At 45.0% G+C, this 20,522-nt stretch overlaps 1 protein-coding gene across 1 annotated transcript in view; it reads right to left on the bottom strand.

The window, feature by feature from the left end:
* LOC124278717 (snaclec 5-like) overlaps positions 1-17,113 on the bottom strand; it is a 39,033-nt gene extending 21,920 nt beyond the window's left edge. The window contains exons 1-2 of the mRNA XM_046714485.1: positions 16,690-17,113; positions 14,597-14,782 (exon numbers count right to left, since the gene is read on the bottom strand). Of these exons, the coding sequence (XP_046570441.1) occupies positions 14,597-14,782; positions 16,690-16,948 (445 nt within the window). The 5' untranslated portion in view covers positions 16,949-17,113. The remainder of the gene's footprint in view (positions 1-14,596; positions 14,783-16,689) is intronic.
* Positions 17,114-20,522: the final 3,409 nt, after the last annotated feature.

The raw sequence follows: 20,522 nt of genomic DNA, 5'->3' as shown, positions 1-20,522 counted from the left end.
ATATGCCTTCTTAGACCCAGGAAGTACAGTTTCCTTTTGCTCTGAAGCTCTCATGAACAAACTTGGATCTAATGGAAAATCAAGAAAGGTAGAAATCACCATAGATACATTAGGAGAGCCACATACCTCAACCGTTCACGCCATCTCTGGTCTTAAGGTCCACGACATGGATTTAAAGAATACTGTTGATCTTCCCACAGTATACACAAGAAGTAGGATTCCAGTTACAAGTCAACATATTCCAAAGGACTCTGACTTTACAAAATGGTCTCACCTTGAAGGAGTTCAAGTACCAAGACTGGTATCTGGAGTTGACCTACTCATTGGTGGAAATGTCCCAGACGCCTACTCTCCTCTTGAAGTTAAAGTTGGTCCTCCGAGTAGCCCACATGCTACCAGAACCCGATTAGGCTGGATTCTCTGGAATGTAGTCCGACCTGCAAGCTCTAAAACTGAGACTGAGAATCATCTCTCCATGAGAACTGAAATGCTCAGTGTGAAGACCATAGAAGAAAGTGCTGACTTGAACACACTGGTTAGGAAAAGCATTAACTTGGATTTTCCTGAAAGATCTATTGATGATAAAGCTGAATTATCCCAAGAAGACAAACTGTTTCTCAGCAAAGTGAATGAATCTACAAGCTTTCAAGATGGACATTATTACATTAATCTGCCATTTAGAGACTCTGATATGATTATGCCCAACAACAGTGCTCAAGTTCGCAAGCGCCTTGACAGTTTGAAGAAAAGATTTCTGAAAGATGACAAATTCAAAGAAGATTATCAGACTTTCATGAAGGACATACTGTCCAAGAATTATGCTGAAAAGGTCCCGATTGAAGAAGTAGATGGTGAAGCAGGACATGTATGGTTCATCCCTCATCACGGTGTATATCATCCACGTAAACCCGGTAAGATAAGGGTAGTCTTTGATTGCGCTGCAACCTACCAGGGAGTATCTTTGAATCATACCCTACTGCAAGGTCCCAACTTGACAAATAACTTGACCAGTATTCTTCTTCGATTTCGCCAGGACTCCATTGCAATCATGGGCGACATTGAGTCAATGTATTACAGAGTTAGAGTACCAAGGGAAGACCGTGATTATCTACGCTTTTACTGGTGGCCTGATGGGAAGTGTAATGAAGAACCAGAAGTCTACAGGATGTGTGTACATCTATTCGGTGCCGTATCATCATCAAGTTGCTCCACATTTGCCCTGCAAAGAACCGCTGAAGACAATGAAGGAAGGTATGATCCTGAAATAGTTTCCATGATAAAAGACAACTTCTATGCTGATGATTGTCTAGCTTCCACGCAAAATGAAGAATTCGCAGTATCCATCATCAAAGAACTATCACAACTATGCCAAAGATGGAGGATTTCGCCTCACAAAGTGGATCTCTAACAGCAAGTCAGTCATGATGTCAATCCCGGTCAATGAAAGAGCCAAGGATGCTAAAGAACTGAATCTAGAATTCGAATCTCTTCCCAACGAAAGGGCTCTTGGTGTCTTCTGGTTTGTTAACACAGATTCCTTTGGCTTCAAAATCCAAGATAAAGACAGAGCAAACACAAGAAGAGGAATATTGTCAGTAGTAAGCAGTATCTATGATCCGCTGGGGTTCATCGCGCCTGTCATTTTGATTGCCAAACAGCTGCTCCAGAATCTATGCAAGCTGAATATTGGATGGGATGAGGAGATTGGCAAGCCTTCAATGAAAATATGGCTCCAGTGGTTGAAGGATCTGCCAAAGCTAGAAACGCTACATCTCGAAAGATGCTATAAGCCTCAAGAATTTGGAAGAGTGACATCTGCCCAATTACATCTATTCTGTGATGCCAGTGAAGTTGGCTATGGAATATGTGCCTATCTACGCCTTACGAATGAGGATAATCGCATTCACTGTGTGCTGGTGATGGCGAAGTCAAGAGTGGCCCCTCTAAAGAAAGTAACAACACCTCGCATGGAGCTGACCGCTGCGACAGTGGCTGTTCGTCTCTCCCGGGTAATTCTTCAGGAGCTTCAGTACAAAATAGACGATATATTCTTCTGGACAGATAGCATGTCTGTTCTCAGGTATATTGCAAACACGACATCAAGGTTCAAGACATTTGTCGCAAACAGGCTAACGACAATTCACGAAGGGTCAGATGTGAGCCAGTGGAAACATGTCAACACAAAATCTAACCCAGCTGACTGTGCATCTAGAGGAATGACATTCGAGAAGCTGAAACAGACAAGAATGTGGTTTGAAGGACCATCATTCATATGGAAACCACAGAATGAATGGCCTAGTACTTCGGACAAATCTACTAGATTACCAGATGACGATCCTGAAGTCAAGAAACAAGAAAGCTGCTTCATGAACACCCTTTCTCCTGACACCATGAATAAGTTCATCACCTACTACTCAAGTTGGATCAAACTACGCAAGGCAGTTGCTTGGATGATCCTAATCAGTAGAGAGCTGTACAGAAGAATTACAGGAAAGGGAAGCAAGGAGCAGAGGCTAAGGATGACAGTATCGGTGTTGAAAGATGCAGAGAAAGCACTGATTAGATATGTACAAGATCAACACTTTCACAAAGAGATTGAACTGTTGAAAAGAAGGAAAGTTCAAGAAACCACACGAAAAGAAATAGGAAAATCTAGTTCACTTTACAAACTAGATCCATTTATTGTAGATGGAATTGTTCGTGTTGGGGGCCGTCTCGAAAGAGCTCCGATTCAATATGAATCAAAACACCCAGTTGTTCTACCAAAGGATTCGCCATTATCGAAGCTGCTACTTGAAGAAGCCCACAGAGCCGTTGGTCACATGGGGAAAAATGCTATTCTCACCTATATTCGTCAGTACTATTGGATCCTCGGAGCAGGAACTCTAGTCAAGAGCATTGTATCCAGATGTGTTACATGCAGAAAGTACAGATCACCCACCTGTCAACAACAAATGGCTAACCTTCCAAGTGATCGCCTTCAACCCGATAAACCGCCATTCTCACATGTCGGTATTGATTACTTTGGACCCTTTCTAGTGAAGCGAGGCCGTTCAACGGTGAAGAGGTATGGTGTGGTTTTCTCATGTCTGACGATGCGAGCAGTCCATATTGAATTAGCTTGCTCCATGGACACAGACAGTTGTATCAATGCGATACGAAGATTCATTGCACGACGCGGCACACCAGAACTTATCAGGTCCGACAACGGGACAAACTTAACAAGCAGTGAACGTGAGCTGAGAGAGGGAATCGACAACTTGAACCAGTCCAAGCTGCATTCTACGCTTCTACAAAAGGGTATCGACTGGCTGTTCAACCCTCCTGCAGCTTCTCACCATGGCGGCAGTTGGGAACGGATGATCCGATCTATTAGAAAAGTGCTCAACGCTTTGATGAAAGAACAAGCAATCAGATTAGATGATGAAGGACTAAGCACTCTCTTCTGCGAGGTTGAAATGATCCTGAATGAAAGGCCCCTCACTGATGTGCCATGTCAACCTCATGACCTCAACCCCCTGACGCCCAATCATCTGCTGCTGTTGCAAACGGACAGAGAATGCCACCTGGGGTATTTTGCCAGGACGATGTGTATTCTCGAAGACGCTGGAGACAAGTCCAGTATCTGGCTGATGTGTTTTGGCGAAGATGGCTGAAAGAATACCTACCTCTCCAACAAGAACGATCAAAATGGACAGTTAAGAGGCACAATGTACAAGTGGATGATATTGTGCTACTCGCGGACAATTCACCCCGGAATTCCTGGTCGCTTGGTAGAATAATGGAGGTAATGACTGATAAGAAAGGTTTTGTACGTGTTGCACGTGTAAAAACCGCCACTACTGAGCTTGTCCGTCCAATCGACAAACTGTGCATCCTTGTGCAGAGCTCTAATAGAACACTGAAGGAAGAAAAAGATGATTGCAAGAAATGAAAGGACAATTGCAGTAAAACTATGAATGACTGTCAAGGTATATCTTAAGTGCAGAAAGACTGAAATCGACGGACAAGAAAACTTGTCGAAGTGCACTATCATGAACTTTTGATGACTTCATTTGATTGAAATGTTTAAGACTGGTTCATTATTCTCAGTAAATATGTATGGGTATTCATGTGCAAAGTGTTTTGTAAGCATAAGTATTTCGACCATTGTGTTGCTACATTTGTAATTGCTTCATTATGTATTATGCAATTAGGAGGCCGGTATGTTATGGTCAAAACACTTATTTTCCTAAAACTTTATTTTTCAAAATCATTTTCCGTTAAATTTTTAGTTTTTTATTTAACCAAGTGTATTTTTGCTCTTATTTCGTTTAACACCATTGCCACTTTTTAATAACCCTCAAAAAGAGAGGTAACTGTCTCAGGGCATGCCACTTGAGGCCATGTGCTTGCACAGTAAACAACCACCACGAGAATGTCCAAAGTAGTGGTAAGCATAATTATTGTATTTTTCATGTTTCATGAATTGTAATTTGTTGAAGTAACTTTAATCTATCTTTTCATGTAAGTCATGGTAATTATTGTGTAGGAATTTTGCTTTATTTGGTAATTTTTTGTGGCAAGTTGTAAGTTGGTCAAAATTATATGAATACATGTTTTCATGGCATAAGGTTAACATTTTCTCAGTGCTTTTGAAGAAGTTTTTATGCTCTCAGTGCTTTATTGTATTTCAAACGTGCTTAGGAGCATACAACAATATTTTGTGATTTTGTCTTTTGAATGACTTTGGGAAGTGGCAGTACAGCCATTTGCTCATGTATCAAGTTAAATTCTGTTTATGGCTTATTACTTCCTAAACCTTATTTAGTTCTTATACTGATTTCAGTTAATCTACTGTAAAAGGCAACACGCAGGAATAGAATATGGATATTAGAATTAGAATTGGAAACAGATGGACATGTTGAACAGATGGACATTGAATAAAGTAATACATACAATACACAAGAATCATGTTGTTCATTTCCATGGATTCATCATATTTTATCTATAGCTGTGCTATAGTGTTTCATTAAAATGTCTTTTCTGTTGCTGGAATTGAAGTAAGTCCCACACAGAGCTGGGATCATATGTCTTTGAAATATAAATTATGCAAACGGCTGGAACCTTGTGTTCCAATACAAAACGTTCGTAACGCTACGACATTCGCATGCCTATGATAAACTGTAGAGTTGGCCTCAACCATTGACTGGATTACATTCTCTTCGTCAGCAGAGACATTTCGACTTCTCTTTTTCCCTGGGGTGCAGGCGACATTTTGCGTTTCCATTTTTGGTAAACCGGAAGTAAACAGAAAACGGAACTATGGGACATATGGAAGCTAACCAGTGACGTTAACCACACTGTTAAACTTTGACGGCGACGTTAGCTAACGGCATGACTAACCATGTTTTGAACAACGCATATTTAACGTTCGGTTACCTAAGCTTCCATTTTATTTTGAAGGAATCATTAGCAAAGTCATATCCAAAATTTCATGTGGGTAATGTGGTTAACGAGACATTGGTCATCACAACATTGGGGTATTATGTTTCTTGCAAATTTGCAGAAAATGGAAAACGATCTCCCATTTGGTATCTAGTAATAGTAATAGTCCACTTATATGGCGCTCACATCCAGGCACATTGCCTGCTGACGGCGCTAGGTACATTACTATCCCCGATCATAGGACACTATCGTAGTTTCCGATACTTTTTCAACTCCCTGGGGACTGTACAGCCATGCTGCCTGTTAGGGGCAATGAACAAAACACTCACATTGCCAGCACATACTCACGGGTACCCATTTTACAGCTGGGTGAACTGAGACAGTGTAGATCTAAGTATCTTGTCCAAGGATACTACGCAAATGTGCCCATCTCGGGAACCGAACTTCGGTGCCTCCTCGAAACAGGGCCTTCAGCGTGATAAGCAGACGCCTTACAACTGCACTATTGGGCTATCTCTTGGATAATGGTATACCCTCAGATAGTATCATATAAAATATGTTCAGCATAGTATTGGATGACTTCCCGTCATCATCAACATTCAAAGATTTGGATTGCTTGATTTACATTTAGACGGGGACACAAAACATTTCAAAAACATTGTGTCCAGATATACAACATATTGAGAGCTGACACTTGTGTGACCATTCAGTATTTAGTTTGAACCCTTGACACCATGTATGAATAAGTGAAAACTTTAGGATGAGTTATATCCTTATGATGACGTCAACTGAAAGGGGGTGGATAGTGTCTCCAAAACAAGCCCTTTCAGTAAACATGAAGGGGGAGTCACTTGAACAAGCGATTATAGTTTAAAATTACTTTTATGTGCAGTTTAATATCTAAGTTTGACTTTTACCAACATACAACATGTTTTTTGCATATTGTGTTTCAATTGGTGTAGGGGGATTCCTGCCTATACACCTTGATATAAAATTGGATTAAAATCTATCAATTCTTTCCTAAGTTCGCGGCTACCAAGCTTGGCATGTGCAAAACTGTTACACCTTCGCTGTGACCTTTAAATGACCTCAAGGTCACTAAATTCAAGTGGTGTCGGTAAATCTCGTCAATAAACCTTGGTACCAAATTTGAACAAAATCCATCATTTCTTTCTCGAGTTCTTTCAGTAAACAGAATGGGGAGTCATTTGAACAAGCGATTGTAGTTTCAAATTGCCTTTTTGTGCAGTTTCATATCTAAGTTTGATTCTAGCCGACCTCTACCAATCTCAAACATACAAAAATGTTTCTTGCATATTTTGTTTCCTGAAAATGTCAGAAAATCGGAAAATATCAAGTTTCCGATCTTGTCACAAAACCATCCTCTTCAAACGGGCATTCGACTGAGTGCACATGAGCAGGACTCTGGATATGTAGCGCTATACAAATGTCTTATTTGAATTGATTTGATTTGATATACCCGTTAGAAACCCACCCCCATCCCACCCCACCCCACTTTATATTTATACATATCAAAACCTCAAAAGATATTTGCGAAAAGACATGATACAGAGGACAGCAAGAGATTTTATATCGATTATATATCAGGACGAATATCATTTTCGTCATTTGGCTAAGATTTGTCAATTCTTTCTTGGGTTATTGCGCTAACAATCTTTATATTGGTAAAACCCTCAGATTTTTGCTGTGACCTTGAAAATTATCTCAAAGTCACTCCATTTCACTTGTGTCGGTGAATCTCGTCAATATACCTTGGTACCAAATTTGAACAAAATCCATCATTCCTTTCTTGAGTTATCGCCCTAACAAGCTTATTTGATGTATGAAATGCAACGAAAACCAAACACCCGCGTATTTACGAGTGATTAAAACTGTTATTACAATTTACGTAAATATTTATTACATTTTACCGCAACGAAAATTATGACATTCTTTTTTCAGAGAGATCGTCCTTGGGGTACATATTATGCATTTTCCGGCTGAAAAATGTCCTGTGACAGTTGTATCAATGTTTTTTGAATAAAAAGATTGTACAATAAATAAACTCTTTTATTTATTATACGGACCCTACCTCACGGAGTTACCTCCCTTAGCGCATGCGCACCAACTGGGTAGGCTCCTAGACCCGTATCATCATTCCTTCTGCTGTCACGGCCGTGAACAGACGTGTTTGATAACCCATTCATGAGCCGTACGGCGCTGTTAAACGATATGTCTGAGACACCACCTGTATGTATGGTCTTTATTTGTCTAAAACAAGAACAGTAAAGCTTTACAGTTGGTTGTTTCATAATTGTGACTTTGTATTAATACTAAATACGCGAACTTTCCCGTGGTTACGCACGTGTTGCTCTGCCATGGCGGGAAGTTTAGCGTGCCATGTGGTCGTAATATTGCGTATTAAAACCAACTATTACTTTCCGTGGTAACCTTCACGTAGTTTTTCAATGTTTTCTACGTGTTTATATGCTGCTGGCCGCCGTTCACTAACACGTTTGCGTGTTTGTTTCAGGCCTTTTCATGCTGTTCGGTCTGTGAGGGGAGTATCCCCCGGGCCGACAGTCATACGAGTTGCGTGGCCTGTCTGGAGAAGACAGGCCATGAGGCTGACTCCTGTCCTATTTGTCTGGCCTTTTCCCCCCGGGCCCAGAAGAGGCGGGCTGCCGACACCTTGTTCTATCGCGAAATGCGTGAGGCGGGAGGGGACCTGACGCAGGTTCCCCCGTCTAAGTCCAAACGTGTGTCAAAAAAGGGAAAAAAATCCCGTGGCCCTTCCCCCTCTCCTGCCACTTCGAGTGGTTTTGACATGTCACTGATGGAGTCTATGTTTCAGCAGCAGATGGACTCGATGAAGTCCTTCGTTCGTGAGTCGGTTGGAGGTCTCCGGCAGGAGTTCCTCACCCACTCCGGACGGGGGGCGGAGAGTCCGGGGGTGGGATCGCCGGGCTCGGCTCGATCCCTCGGCCTTGAGGCGTCTGTAGATCCGTTGCCTCTGGCTTCGGATCCGGACGCCTCGGCTGCTCCGGAGAGGGAGGGGCTCCCAGTCCCCCTCTCGGAGCTCGCGCGAGGGCCGTTGAGTATTCCTGGTATTCCGGTCCTTGCGCACACCCGCCCCATGAGAGCGGAGGCACCAGTTCTGCCTGGCCTGCCTCCAGCGTCTCGGGACCGGGGTCCACGCACGCCGGCTGGCGCTGACGTGGAGCAGTCTGTCTGTTCTTCCCTTCCTGTGGTTCCTAGCGTTAGGCAGTCCACCGGGTCGGGGTTAGGGTCCTCTTACGGAGGAGACCCAGCCTCTGACTCGGGCTCGGACGCCGAGGCAATGGAGCTTGGGGAGGTCGAGGAGCATGACGGCGGCTTCCGTTTTGCTTCGGCCTTGCGGGAGGTCCGGCAGAGAATTGCCGAGGGCCTACCCCAGGCCGCGGTGCCTGCTGGTAGCGTGGACTCGACTGAGTTCCGCTTGCCTGGCGAGGCGTTTGCCCCTAGGCAACCCTCACAGACGCAGCTCCGCATTCTGCCATCGTTGGTCTCGGACGTGGTCGATCCCCTCTTGTCTGGTGCCCGAGTAAGGTTTGACTTACCTGAACTCGTGCGGCGCTACCAGCTTGGGGAGGATTCCCTGTTCGTTGTACCGATTGTTGACGAATGTGTTTTCACTTCCGTCGCCCTGGGGGGAGGCTCGGCTTCCTCCGGAGCAGCTCCGGCTGCTCGGCAAGGGCGCCTAACTCCACCTTTTGCCCTCGCGGGCGCCCCCCTGCGGCACGCGTACCGGACCTACGAGGAGGTCTACCGGAACGCGATGCAGCAGGTGCGGGTGGTGGTCCATGAGGCCTACCTCACCTCGGTTCAGAGGTCGGCCCTGGAGGCGGAGGGGCATGCTGGCGACGTGTCGCCGCATGTCGTGCTGCTCCGTCAGCTTTCGGAAGTGCAGGCTCACCTCGCGCGCGACTCTTTGCGGTCTGCTGCGTCGGGCGGTGATGTGCGCAGTCATGGGGATGCGCCGGCTGTGGCTGTCGACGTCTAGGTACTCGGCAGCAACACAGCAGACCTTGCTGGCCCTCCCTTTCCGTCTGGGAGCGACCCTCTTTCCAGGGGCCCAGCAGGTCATACGGGAGGCTGCCGCTGCAGCTACCTCCTTCAAGGACTCTAAAGCCTTGTTGGAGCACCCGCGGGTGTCTCGCCCCCGCGCTCCCGTGCCACCTTCCTCCGCCGGGGTGCAGCCTACACCCGAGTCTGCCGGCTGGCTTCGGCCGCTTGGTAGGGGTAGGCGGAGGAACCGGTCCGCCAAGGGTAGGGGCAAGGAGCAGTCCTCGACTAGCTCCCAGCCTTTTCGCGGGCGCGGGAGGTCGGCCCCGACCTCCCGTTAACCCATCAGGCTGCCGCTCAAGCCGTGTGTCACGCCCAGTCAGCTCCGCTACTCGGGTCTACACACGCGCTCCTACCCCATATCCCAGTGGGAGGCCGCCTCTCTCTATTCCTGCCGGAATGGGAGAAGGCTACCAACAACGCTTGGGTGCTGGCCACGGTCAGCATAGGCCATCTCCCACTGTGGAAGCGAGGTCCGCCCGACTTCACCGGCATACGTCGCGACTCCGGTGCCGTCATGTCAAGCCAGGGCGGACATATTGCGCGACGAAGTTCAGGCTCTGCTGGACAAGTCCGCAATCGAGCGCATTCCACCGGGAGAGGAACAGGCGGGATTTTATTCCACGTACTTCCTCGTCCCGAAGAAAGACGGCGGGTTCCGTCCGATTCTCAACCTCAAGGGGTTGAATCGCATGCTCGAAGTACCATCCTTCAAGATGGAGACACTGCGCTCGGTGATCTCATCTGTTCAGCCCGGCGATTGGCTCACGTCAATCGACCTAAAGGATGCGTATCTGCATGTACCCATACATCCCTCGTTCAAGCAGTACCTTCGGTTCTCTTACGACGGGATGTATTACCAATTCAGGGTGCTCCCCTTCGGCATATCGACTGCCCCAAGGGTGTTCACCAAGCTCATGTTAGTCCCAGCTACCCTAGCTCGCTCGCAAGGAAGGCGTTGTTACCCTTACCTAGACGACTGGTTGCTCGGAGCACTAACACAGCCAGCGAGTCAAGATGCTACTCACACAGTGATAGACATTCTAACTCGACTGGGGTGGATCATCAACCTCAAGAAATCCGACCTGGTACCCACCCAGGACTTGGTTTTTCTTGGAGCGCGATTCCAAACGAACAAGGATCTCGTTTCCTTGTCGCCCGACCGGGTCACCAGAGTTCGGGAGATGGTCTCTTCATTCCTCTCCCAGCCCCAGGCACCAGCACGGACTTGGCTCCGTCTACTGGGCCATATGGCGGCGACGATCTCTGTAGTGTGGCGGGCGCGGTTGAGGATGCGTCCCATACAGCAAGCTTTGGCTCGGCTGTGGACTCACACGGAGGATCTGGAGCGCAGTCTCACAGTCCCCGAGTGGTTGACACCTCACCTTCAGTGGTGGACAAATGTCGGGAATCTCACCAGGGGGTTCCCCTTGGAAATCCCGACGCCAGCTCTCACAGTTCAGACAGATGCGTCCCTCACGGGCTGGGGGGGCGTTCTGGGCAGTCTGTCGGCTTCCGGACTCTGGTCCGAAGCCGAAGCTCACCTTCACATCAACGTGTTGGAACTGAGAGCTGTGCGGTTGGTATTCGAGCGCTTCAGAGAGCATGTCCGTGGCCAGGTCGTCCGTCTTCAGTTAGACAACCAGACGGCCATGTCGTACATCCTGAAGCAGGGAGGCACGGTGTCCCCAGCGCTCCTCCGGGAAGCGTGGGACTTTCTCCTCTGGAGCGACCAGTACGATTGTCAGGTACTCCCTGTTTATCTCCCGGGGCTGGAGAACGTGCGAGCAGATGCGCTCTCTCGCCGGATCCTGGCCCCGCACGAGTGGATGCTCGACAGGCAGATATTCACAGTAATCTCCCAGTTGTACGGGTCGTTCGAGGTGGATCTGTTTGCGTCCGGCGGGACGCATCAGACACCCGTGTTCTGCTCTCGGATACCGGACCCAGGGCGTTGGCTGCCGACGCCTTCCTGCTGGATTGGACGGGCAAAGTGCTCTGGGCGTTCCCGCCATTACCACTCATTCCCCGTGTCCTTTCACAGCTGTCCACCCAGCCAGCTCGGCTACTTGTGCTACTGGCACCGCTTTGGCCGTCACAGAGCTGGTTTCCGGTAATTCTCAGGTTTCTGGCTCAGCCTCCTGTTCTATTACCTTTGCGACCGGACATTCTCACTCAGAACGGAGCGCCCCACCCAAATCCACGGATTCAGTGGGTGGCTTGGCCTCTGTCAGGTCTAACCTCGAGGCACGCGGAATTCCTGCAGCAGTTGCAGACACAATTCTGGCTTCGAGGCGGGATTCGACAAACGTTCAGTACGAGGATAGGTGGTCCCGCTATGCGCGCTGGTGTTCAGATAAGGGGATTGCAGATCCCTTTTCTGCGGATTTAGTCCGAGTTTTGGAGTTTTTGCAAGCTCGTTTGGAAGAAGGCCTGGCGGCTTCGACCATTCGCGGCTACTCCACCGCTATTTCCACTTTTCACACCCCTGTCGATGGTGCTCTTCTGGGGCAGCACCCTCTCGTACAGCGCTTTCTCGCTGGCGCGGAACGGATTCGACCTGCTCTCAGGCGAACCAGTCCACCTTGGGATTTGTCGATCGTGCTCGATTGGCTGTCCGGTCCCACTTTCTCACACCTATCGGCTATTTCCATTCAGTTGTTGACCTGGAAAGCTGTTTTTCTGGTGGCGGTAACATCTGGTCGAAGAGTCGGCGACTTACATGCTATGTCGTCCGACCCGGCGCTGACTGTGTTTCACACGGATCGTGTCAGTATTCAGCCTCCCAGATACTTACCGACCGAAGGTCGATCACGCTTTCCATGTGACAGCTCCTATCGAACTTCCTACTCTTACCCAGCCTTCCACATCGGGGACCACTCCTACGAGCACTCACCCGTTGGATGTCCGTAAGACGCTCAAAGTCTATCTCAAACGAACGCAGGGGATCCGTACGGGTACCCAGCTGTTCTGTTGTTACGGTGGCGGGAAGGCTGGTCTGCCAGCGAGCAAGCAGACTTTGTCTCGCTGGCTAGTATCGTGTATTTGTGCCGCTTATCAGGCTAAGGGCAAGCCTCCCCCTGAGGGGTTGAAGGCTCACTCGGTCAGGGCAGTAGCCGCATCAAAAGCTTTTGCATCGGCACTCCCCATTGAAGAGATCTGCTCTGCCGCTATTTGGAGCCGGCCAAGCACGTTTATACGCCATTATCAGCTCGATACGCATTCCCGTAATCGTGCAAACTTTGGCCGTACTGTTCTCTCCAGTGGACAGTGTCCTGCCACCCTGACCGAGTGAGTCTTGGTTTATTGGTTTGTTTTGACGCTACTGTACAATAAGATTCCATTATTGACATGTCTGCTAATGTGAGCTCACTCAGAGAACCTGTACCCCCTTTCGATTCTCTACGGAGTTACTGTATCGTTAGTGAGTGGTATTTTTGTTTTCCCCCTACGGTGCTCTCATGACAGAAGCCACTTAGTGGGTCGGATTTCGTTGATATTCGCACTACGTGCAATGTCTCATTATGCTAGAGGTCGTCTTTGAGCACAAATCCTCCCTGTCAGTTCCCCTCCCATAATGCCTCTCGCGGAAGCGAAACTGGGTCGAGTGACAGGTGAGTGTTATGGCGTCTGTTCAATTTTTTTCCATGATACGATCGCTATATTTTGAGTGTGCTTGGACAGAATTCCCTCCTCCCTGGCCTCCGGTCTTTGGGAGTCTGTGTTTATGCATAATATGTACCCCAAGGACGATCTCTCTGAAAAAGAATTAACCAAACCTGCAGAGGTTTTCAATTCTTTGAAGAGAGTCGTCCTTGGGGTAGGGCCTCCCACCTCCCCGCAATTCTGTTCACTGATAAGAATTCAGCAGAAGGAATGATGATACGGGTCTAGGAGCCTACCCAGTTGGTGCGCATGCGCTAAGGGAGGTAACTCCGTGAGGTAGGGTCCGTATAATAAATAAAAGAGTTTATTTATTGTACAATCTTTTTATTCAAAAAACATTGATACAACTGTCACAGGACATTTTTCAGCCGGAAAATGCAGAATATGTACCCCAAGGACGACTCTCTTCAAAGAATTGAAAACCTCTGCAGGTTTGGTTAAATTTACGTCAATTTTTATTACAATTTGCGTATTACAATTTACGTTAATTTTTATTAGAATTAACGTTTTTATTACAATTTACGTCAAGTTTATTACAATTCGCGTATTACAATTTACGTCAATTTTTATTAGAATTTACGTTTTTATTACAATTTACGTCAAGTTTATTACAATTTGCTGCAAGTATTACAATTTGCGTGTTTATTACAATTTACGTATTACAATTTACGTCAATTTTTATTAGAATTTACGTTTCTATTACAATTTATGTCAAGTTTATTACAATTTGCTGCAAGTATTACAATTTGCGTTTTTATTACAATTTACGTCGTAACAGCCTGGTATCCATCTGTCTAGTTGCTCACTTGCGCAAATGTAGGAGAAGACACATTTGAAGAAACCTGCTCAGGGTGACACCACACGTTCTGACACTTGTGTTTGGGCTGTACACATCTCTAGGTACTCGTGGACCTGGTCCTATCAAGTCGTGTGACTAGGAGTGACGTCATATGTCTACCGGAAGGAATTCCTTTCGAAAATGACGGTTCTCACTGACGATGAGAACGATAGACTAATCGATCTACCTTAGGCAGGCAATGGACCAAAAGAACGCGTTGCTGAAGGTAACTACAATGCAGTTGAAGTTGATGTCACAACAATGCAGTGGAAGTAGCTTGCGGCCGGGGGTAAGATTACATGGACATATACTCACTGAATGTGTTTGCAAACATCTGCGCCCTTTGGCCTGTTTCATGCTGACCAATATCTCACAACTTTTTATGTCACAACTTTTCTTTGCTAAAGGTGGAGATAAAACAGTTATTGGTTCTGAAGCATCCAGTGCGCTCCTAGATTTGCTAACAAAATGTTTTCTGACTTTTTTGCATTATTTTTCGTGTTCAGTATAACATAACGACCATCATTTATGAGTATATATGGCTGAATCACTCAAACTTACCTTCATTCGATATCAAAGTTCTCATCAGGTCACGTGTTTTGTCATCATGGATAGGAATCAGATTAGCACCTGCTGAGGCACATTCCTGTTGGGCGTCCGTCCATTCTTTTGTCTCAGTGTAGTACTTATAGCACTGGCCAGATAGTCTTGAGAAGTCATATCCATTGTCTGCTTTGCACCCACGGGCTGTAGATGATATAACGCCTTGTTAGGTATGTACGTGTAAATAAATCTAACAAAAATATAACAGAAAAATATTTTATGAAGCCATAAAGGGACAAATTGGCACAAAATATAATCCTCATTTCCAAAATACACATGATTGTTTCGGAAAGTGAAATGACTGCTTCTGAAATGAATGATTCGATATTGGTGAGTGGTTTGGGTTTTACGGCGCTGTTAGCAATATTCCAGCAATATCACGGCGGGGGACACCAGAATCGATATAAGTAATGCACTCATTATGCTACGTGGTGGAAAGGAACTTGATTGTACTTCTTCACGACGTTATGAACCCGTTTATTATGTAATGTCCTAATTGTTTCAGGATTCATGACCCGTGAAGGTCCGGGTTAGAATGAACCTTCAATAAACCATGCTTGTCGTAAGGGGCGACTAACGGGATCGAGTGGTCAGGCTCGCTGGCTTGGTTGACACCTGTCATCGGTTCCCAATTGCGCAGATCGTTGCTCATGCTATTGATCACTAGATTGTCTGGTCCATACTCGATTATTTACAGACCGCCGCCATATAGCTGGAATATTGCTGAGTGCAGCGTAAGACTAAACTCACTCACTCACTCAGGATTCATTCTTCAACATGAGTTGTAGCTGGGTAATGACGTGTTAACCCAAAGACAAATGCCCGACAGAGATGATTACTTGTACAACTTATTGGCAGTGAGTGAGTACAGTTTCACGTCGCATTTAGCCAAATTCCAGCAGTGGCTTCACCCATCGTACCCATGTGGGGAATCGAACCCAGATTTTCAGCGTGACAAGCGGACGCTCCAACCTCTGGGCTACTCAAGAGGCCCCTACCGTCCACATATATTAACACTGCCATGGAGAGAGATATTCGTATCTTAACTACTTCAGTATGTTTACAGCATTCGCAGTAGCGTCATACACAGTTCTGTGAAATGTCCTCTGCTAGGAAGTTGGTACGTGTGTTTTGACACGATTGGAAAACACATTTTTCAGCTGTGAAATGAATAAAAAAAAATGCAAAAAGTATTATTCACTTCATATTCAGAAACGTTCTAAGACCTAATATTTTGCGTGTTGATTGAAAACATACAAAAGTGGGCGAAATACTGACTGACGTGCCCCATGGATGAAGCTCTGAACCGGGAATCCGGAGTCTTTGGACTAAGGAAACACTTGCACTTGTGTCCCCTTTGAGTGTTAAGAAGATTTAATTCTGACAGGTGTAATCTTGGCATTCGCGCTTTGCATCTGAAAACAATGCAAAACAATCTTCCAAGAGGAACCTTTACAGATTGATAATACTACAGTCCGTTTGATTTCATTTGAGACCGATGAATTGCTCACTAACACAAAATCTAATGATAGCAACAAAACTAAATTTTGAACAGTCACATGAAATAGACTCTGATGATTTGTCTCATAATTTTGGACACCCGAATAAAAAAAGTTGTTTAACAAACGATCATTAGTTAGTTGGCACCCTCTCGCTATGTTGTACGAGGGGGGGACCACTTGCTGGTAGAACAGCCAGGTGTGCGAGTTGCACGTGTGAAATTGAAATTTCACTACACGCGCCTGTTGATTATCTGTCTGTCTTACCAGCAATTTGGTTTTGATGCAATTATTATTATATTTTGTGTTAGTGAGCAATTCATCGGTCTCAAATGAAACAAAGAGACTGTAACTTCTTATTAAAAGCTGGTGTTTGATAGCCAAGACATTAAAGTGTTTGCTGGGCATGGCTCAGACCTGGGTTCAGCTCCCAATATGGATACAATATGTAAAGACTATTTCTGGTGTCCCCCGCCATGGTATTGCTGGAATATTGCTAAAGGCATTTATAAAAATGAAAGTTCCCAAAAGAGTAACGTTGCTTATATCTACCTTTGTCAATAATATAGTAGCGAATGTTGAGTGCTTCTTCCAGTTCCCCTCTATGGTACACCGGGTGCTTTAGTGTGTTGGTGAGGTAGCAGTACCTGTCGCGTTTGTCATAGAAGAAAGAGTTACATCTAATGTCCTCCAAGCACATTGAAGCACATTCAACACGAGACACGGAAACGTTCACTGGGATGGCGTCTGAAGGTATCAGTCGAGTAAATCCCAAAATAAAGTTGACTGACAGACACGGGAAACAGGACATCTTTACAACTTGTTCTTGTCGCCCCACTCTGAGAATGGGAGATATTCAATTGTCATATTCAAATGAAGAATACAATATTCAAGGCATTGTCCGTGGAATCGATTCCTGGGACGTGTGTCCACCAATAATTTCCAAGACCTTGTCGTGTTTCGTGATGGCTGTGTCGTTGCCAAGGATGCGTTAGATCACAAGGGAGGTAATATATGTTCGCCAGAGCGGAACTGTTAATTGAAATCTCAGAAGATAGTGCTCAAAATCGATTATATTCCTCATGTTGTATGCTCCAATGACAGGAAACTTTAAGTCGTAAGTCGTAAATATCAAATGATCTTTATTGTCTTTTTTCCGATGGAATCGGCTGAGCGCTAACAACGTTTTTGTTTGATAACAATTGCTTAATATTTTTGAGTGGCTACCAACATAAAACTTCCCTTTTACTGACCTCAAACCCGCTATTCGACAATATGTAACAGATCAGTGGCAGCAGAGTTGGAATGATCAAACCTCAAATAAGCTTCATTCCATAAAACCCAATACTGGACGGAATCCATTTACTGGACTAATTCGTCAGGATGAGGTTGTGATTCTGCGATGTCGTATAGGACATAGTTTCTATACACATTCCTTTTTATTGAAAGGTGAAGATCAGCCATTTTGCATCCCTTGCCATAGACCGATTACTATCAAGCACACTTTGTTTGAATGTTTTGACTTTTCCCATATTAGAGAAGGTTTTTATGACGATGTTCCTACTTTATGTGAACTTTTTAACAAAGTTTCTAACCACTTGATTTTAACATATTTAAAAGAAATCAAACTGTATGAAAAGATATAGGTTTTTAATTCAGAGATCAGTTTTTTTACCCTTGAATGAGATACTTGACTGATATTTTAGTGATTTTCGGCATCGCTTTTATTATTTTCAGTGTATTGTAAAACGAAAGACATTTTCTCGCCGCGAATAGCTGCAACATTGCTCATGCGGCGTTGAGCAATACTCACTCTTTGAGTGGCATTTGTAGAAGTTGAAGAATCACCAGAAGATGACGTGTCGTGTGCGCGAGACCCCGTCACTCATTCACGTGGCTGCCTCACCACGGTCAGGGAAATTCTACATGCCCCTGTGTCGATGGAGGACGGGAGTCAAGTCAAGTCAAAAAGGTTTTTTGTACAGAAGGCCTCTGGCCCATATACAAGAGAGTATGTACACATCATACTGTTACATACAGGAAGTAACACGTTCTTTAAACAGTTCATTTCTTTTAACTAGTACATGTTTAATATATAGTGAAAGGTTTAATATAAGGGATTTGTTCCTAGTCATTAAAATATATACGAAAGCTTTCAATGGCGGCATCCCTGTCAAATAATCTTTAATGTATTTCTTTCGAATGTCACTATAAAATGGACAGACGAACACAAAGTCTATCTCATTTTCTATTTCTATATCGCATAACTGACAGATTCGTTTCGATTTTGCAATGGAATGTTTTCTTCCTTCATTTACAAATAGGTCTAACAAACCTAGCCGATATTTAATCAAATGTTTCCTTAAATTTTCCGTCGTGAGTATTGATATATATATATATAGTATTTTTAATGTCCATCGTTGACAGGTGTTACTCTCCAAAATGTTTGGCACCCGTGAAGAGCCACCTTCTCGTGGTGGGTGCTGGGTAACGCTAAGCGCTCTTCGACCCCCCGTTGTGGACCCGGGGGTATATTTGGTCCACCAACCCGTTTGCCGTGGGTTGCGCCCCTGTGTCGGTGGAGGACAGGATTCTGGTGGTTGAAGGCACTGGAAGCAGGAACAGTGTTCCTTTTGCCCAACACACCACTTCGCCCCTTACTTCACCTAGACGGGTGGTTGAATGGGCCCGGTTCAACCAATCGGCTGGTCATGCCACGCCCTGCGTATGTATATTGTGATGCACAAATTTAAGAATTTATCATATGTCTTGGTTGCATGATTATATATTTGAGTTCCAAATGAGACACTTCAATTTTGTAATTTGAAATATGCGCAGAAGGTGGTGGCTCATGGGCCAATCTGGTGGAAAACATATGTTTTTAGTTTTCTCCGCTTGAGTATATCATCCGAGTATCCTTGGTGCTGCAAGTCGGAGACTCACTGGTTTTTAGCATTGTCCTTGTGATACTCCGTGGTAGATGGGGAGCTCGGATGATGAAGTCTAAAACACTAACCATGGCTTATGAAACCCCCACAAAAAAAGCAAACGTGCTCTTGAAAATGATCCTACGGACAACGACCTCAGACTGCCCAAACAAATTGATTACTGGCCACGTTTTGTTGTCATTGAAACAAAAGATGATACACCATTGAAGTTAAACCCTTTTGCCGTGTCTAAGGGTATCCAAGACATTGCCGGCGATGTGAAGAGCATTAAAAGATTACGTTCTGGTACGCTGTCGATTAGGGCTCTCACGAGTACTCGGGTACTCGGGGCCGAGTCGGGTAAAGCAGGAATCGAGACCAATTGAAGAGACTTGAGGACTCGCAGGGGAGATAACTCTAAACATCTCACGCAATCAAGATGGATGATCGTGAGAAAAAGATCCAATGTCTGGACGCATTTTGATCTTGATTTAGTGGCCAAAATACGGAATGCCGTCTTTGTGGTGTTTCCCTTAGTTACGCAGGTAGTACAACAAGTTCCATGCGCTAGCATTTGTCCTGCAAGCACCCGCAAATAAGCATTGTAGACAGAAGACAAGCTCAGCAAGCAACGCTGGTGCAGTTTGGTAATTTTGATAGCAAAAGTCGCAAGCCTGTAGACAGGAAATGGTATGAAGGTATTACGCAAAAAGCAATACTTATGTGCGTTAAGGATATACGACCATTACGCCTTGTTAAAGGGGGGAGTCAGAGCTTTCTGTGAACCATTGAACCTAAATTAGCAGGTCCCATGTACCGCGACAATTCACAACTACCTCATAAAGTCGTATGAAGTTTACAAGGAGAACAAAATATCAGTACTCAAAACAGTACCTGCCGTTGTCCTAACTACGGTCGCGTGGACAAGCGTAGCCACTCACGGGTGTATAACTGCCCACTACCTATGTTCAACCTGTTTTCTACAGTCGTTCTTATCCAGCGTATTTCAGTGTTATATATTCAACAATCAACACATACATACGCATTCAAATAACATTCACACTTGGAGACCTATATCCTAAATAGTGAAAGTTTTAATCACAATAAATACCATTGACGTGATCTCCGTTCAACAGAGTTTCGGAAGAAGAAATACAGCGTAGTGTTACTCGATTAATGGTTACTCTTTAGTTTAAAACCAAAACGTTTTCACTATAAGAAGTCTCAAATAAACATCAATGCTGTTTTACATATTCTTTAATTTCTATAGTCGATCAATGAATGCTGTGTCTATGTATCTTCCAGCTTGCGCTCGTGTTTTGCCGCATTTTAACCGTAATTTAGGTTAATTGATTATGTGACTTATCGTCTATGTGAATGTTTAAAAGTTGCTAATATGTCATAACTGCAACGACATATTAATATTAGATAATCTTGAAAGCGCAGTCAAACTTGAAA

This window comes from Haliotis rubra, unplaced genomic scaffold, assembly GCF_003918875.1.
Source record: "Haliotis rubra isolate DU_JTF1 unplaced genomic scaffold, ASM391887v1 Scf240, whole genome shotgun sequence".
Taxonomy (NCBI): Eukaryota; Metazoa; Mollusca; class Gastropoda; order Lepetellida; family Haliotidae; genus Haliotis; species Haliotis rubra.
The sequence above is the reverse complement of the archived record's forward strand: the minus strand, read 5'-3'. Positions and strand labels throughout refer to the sequence as shown.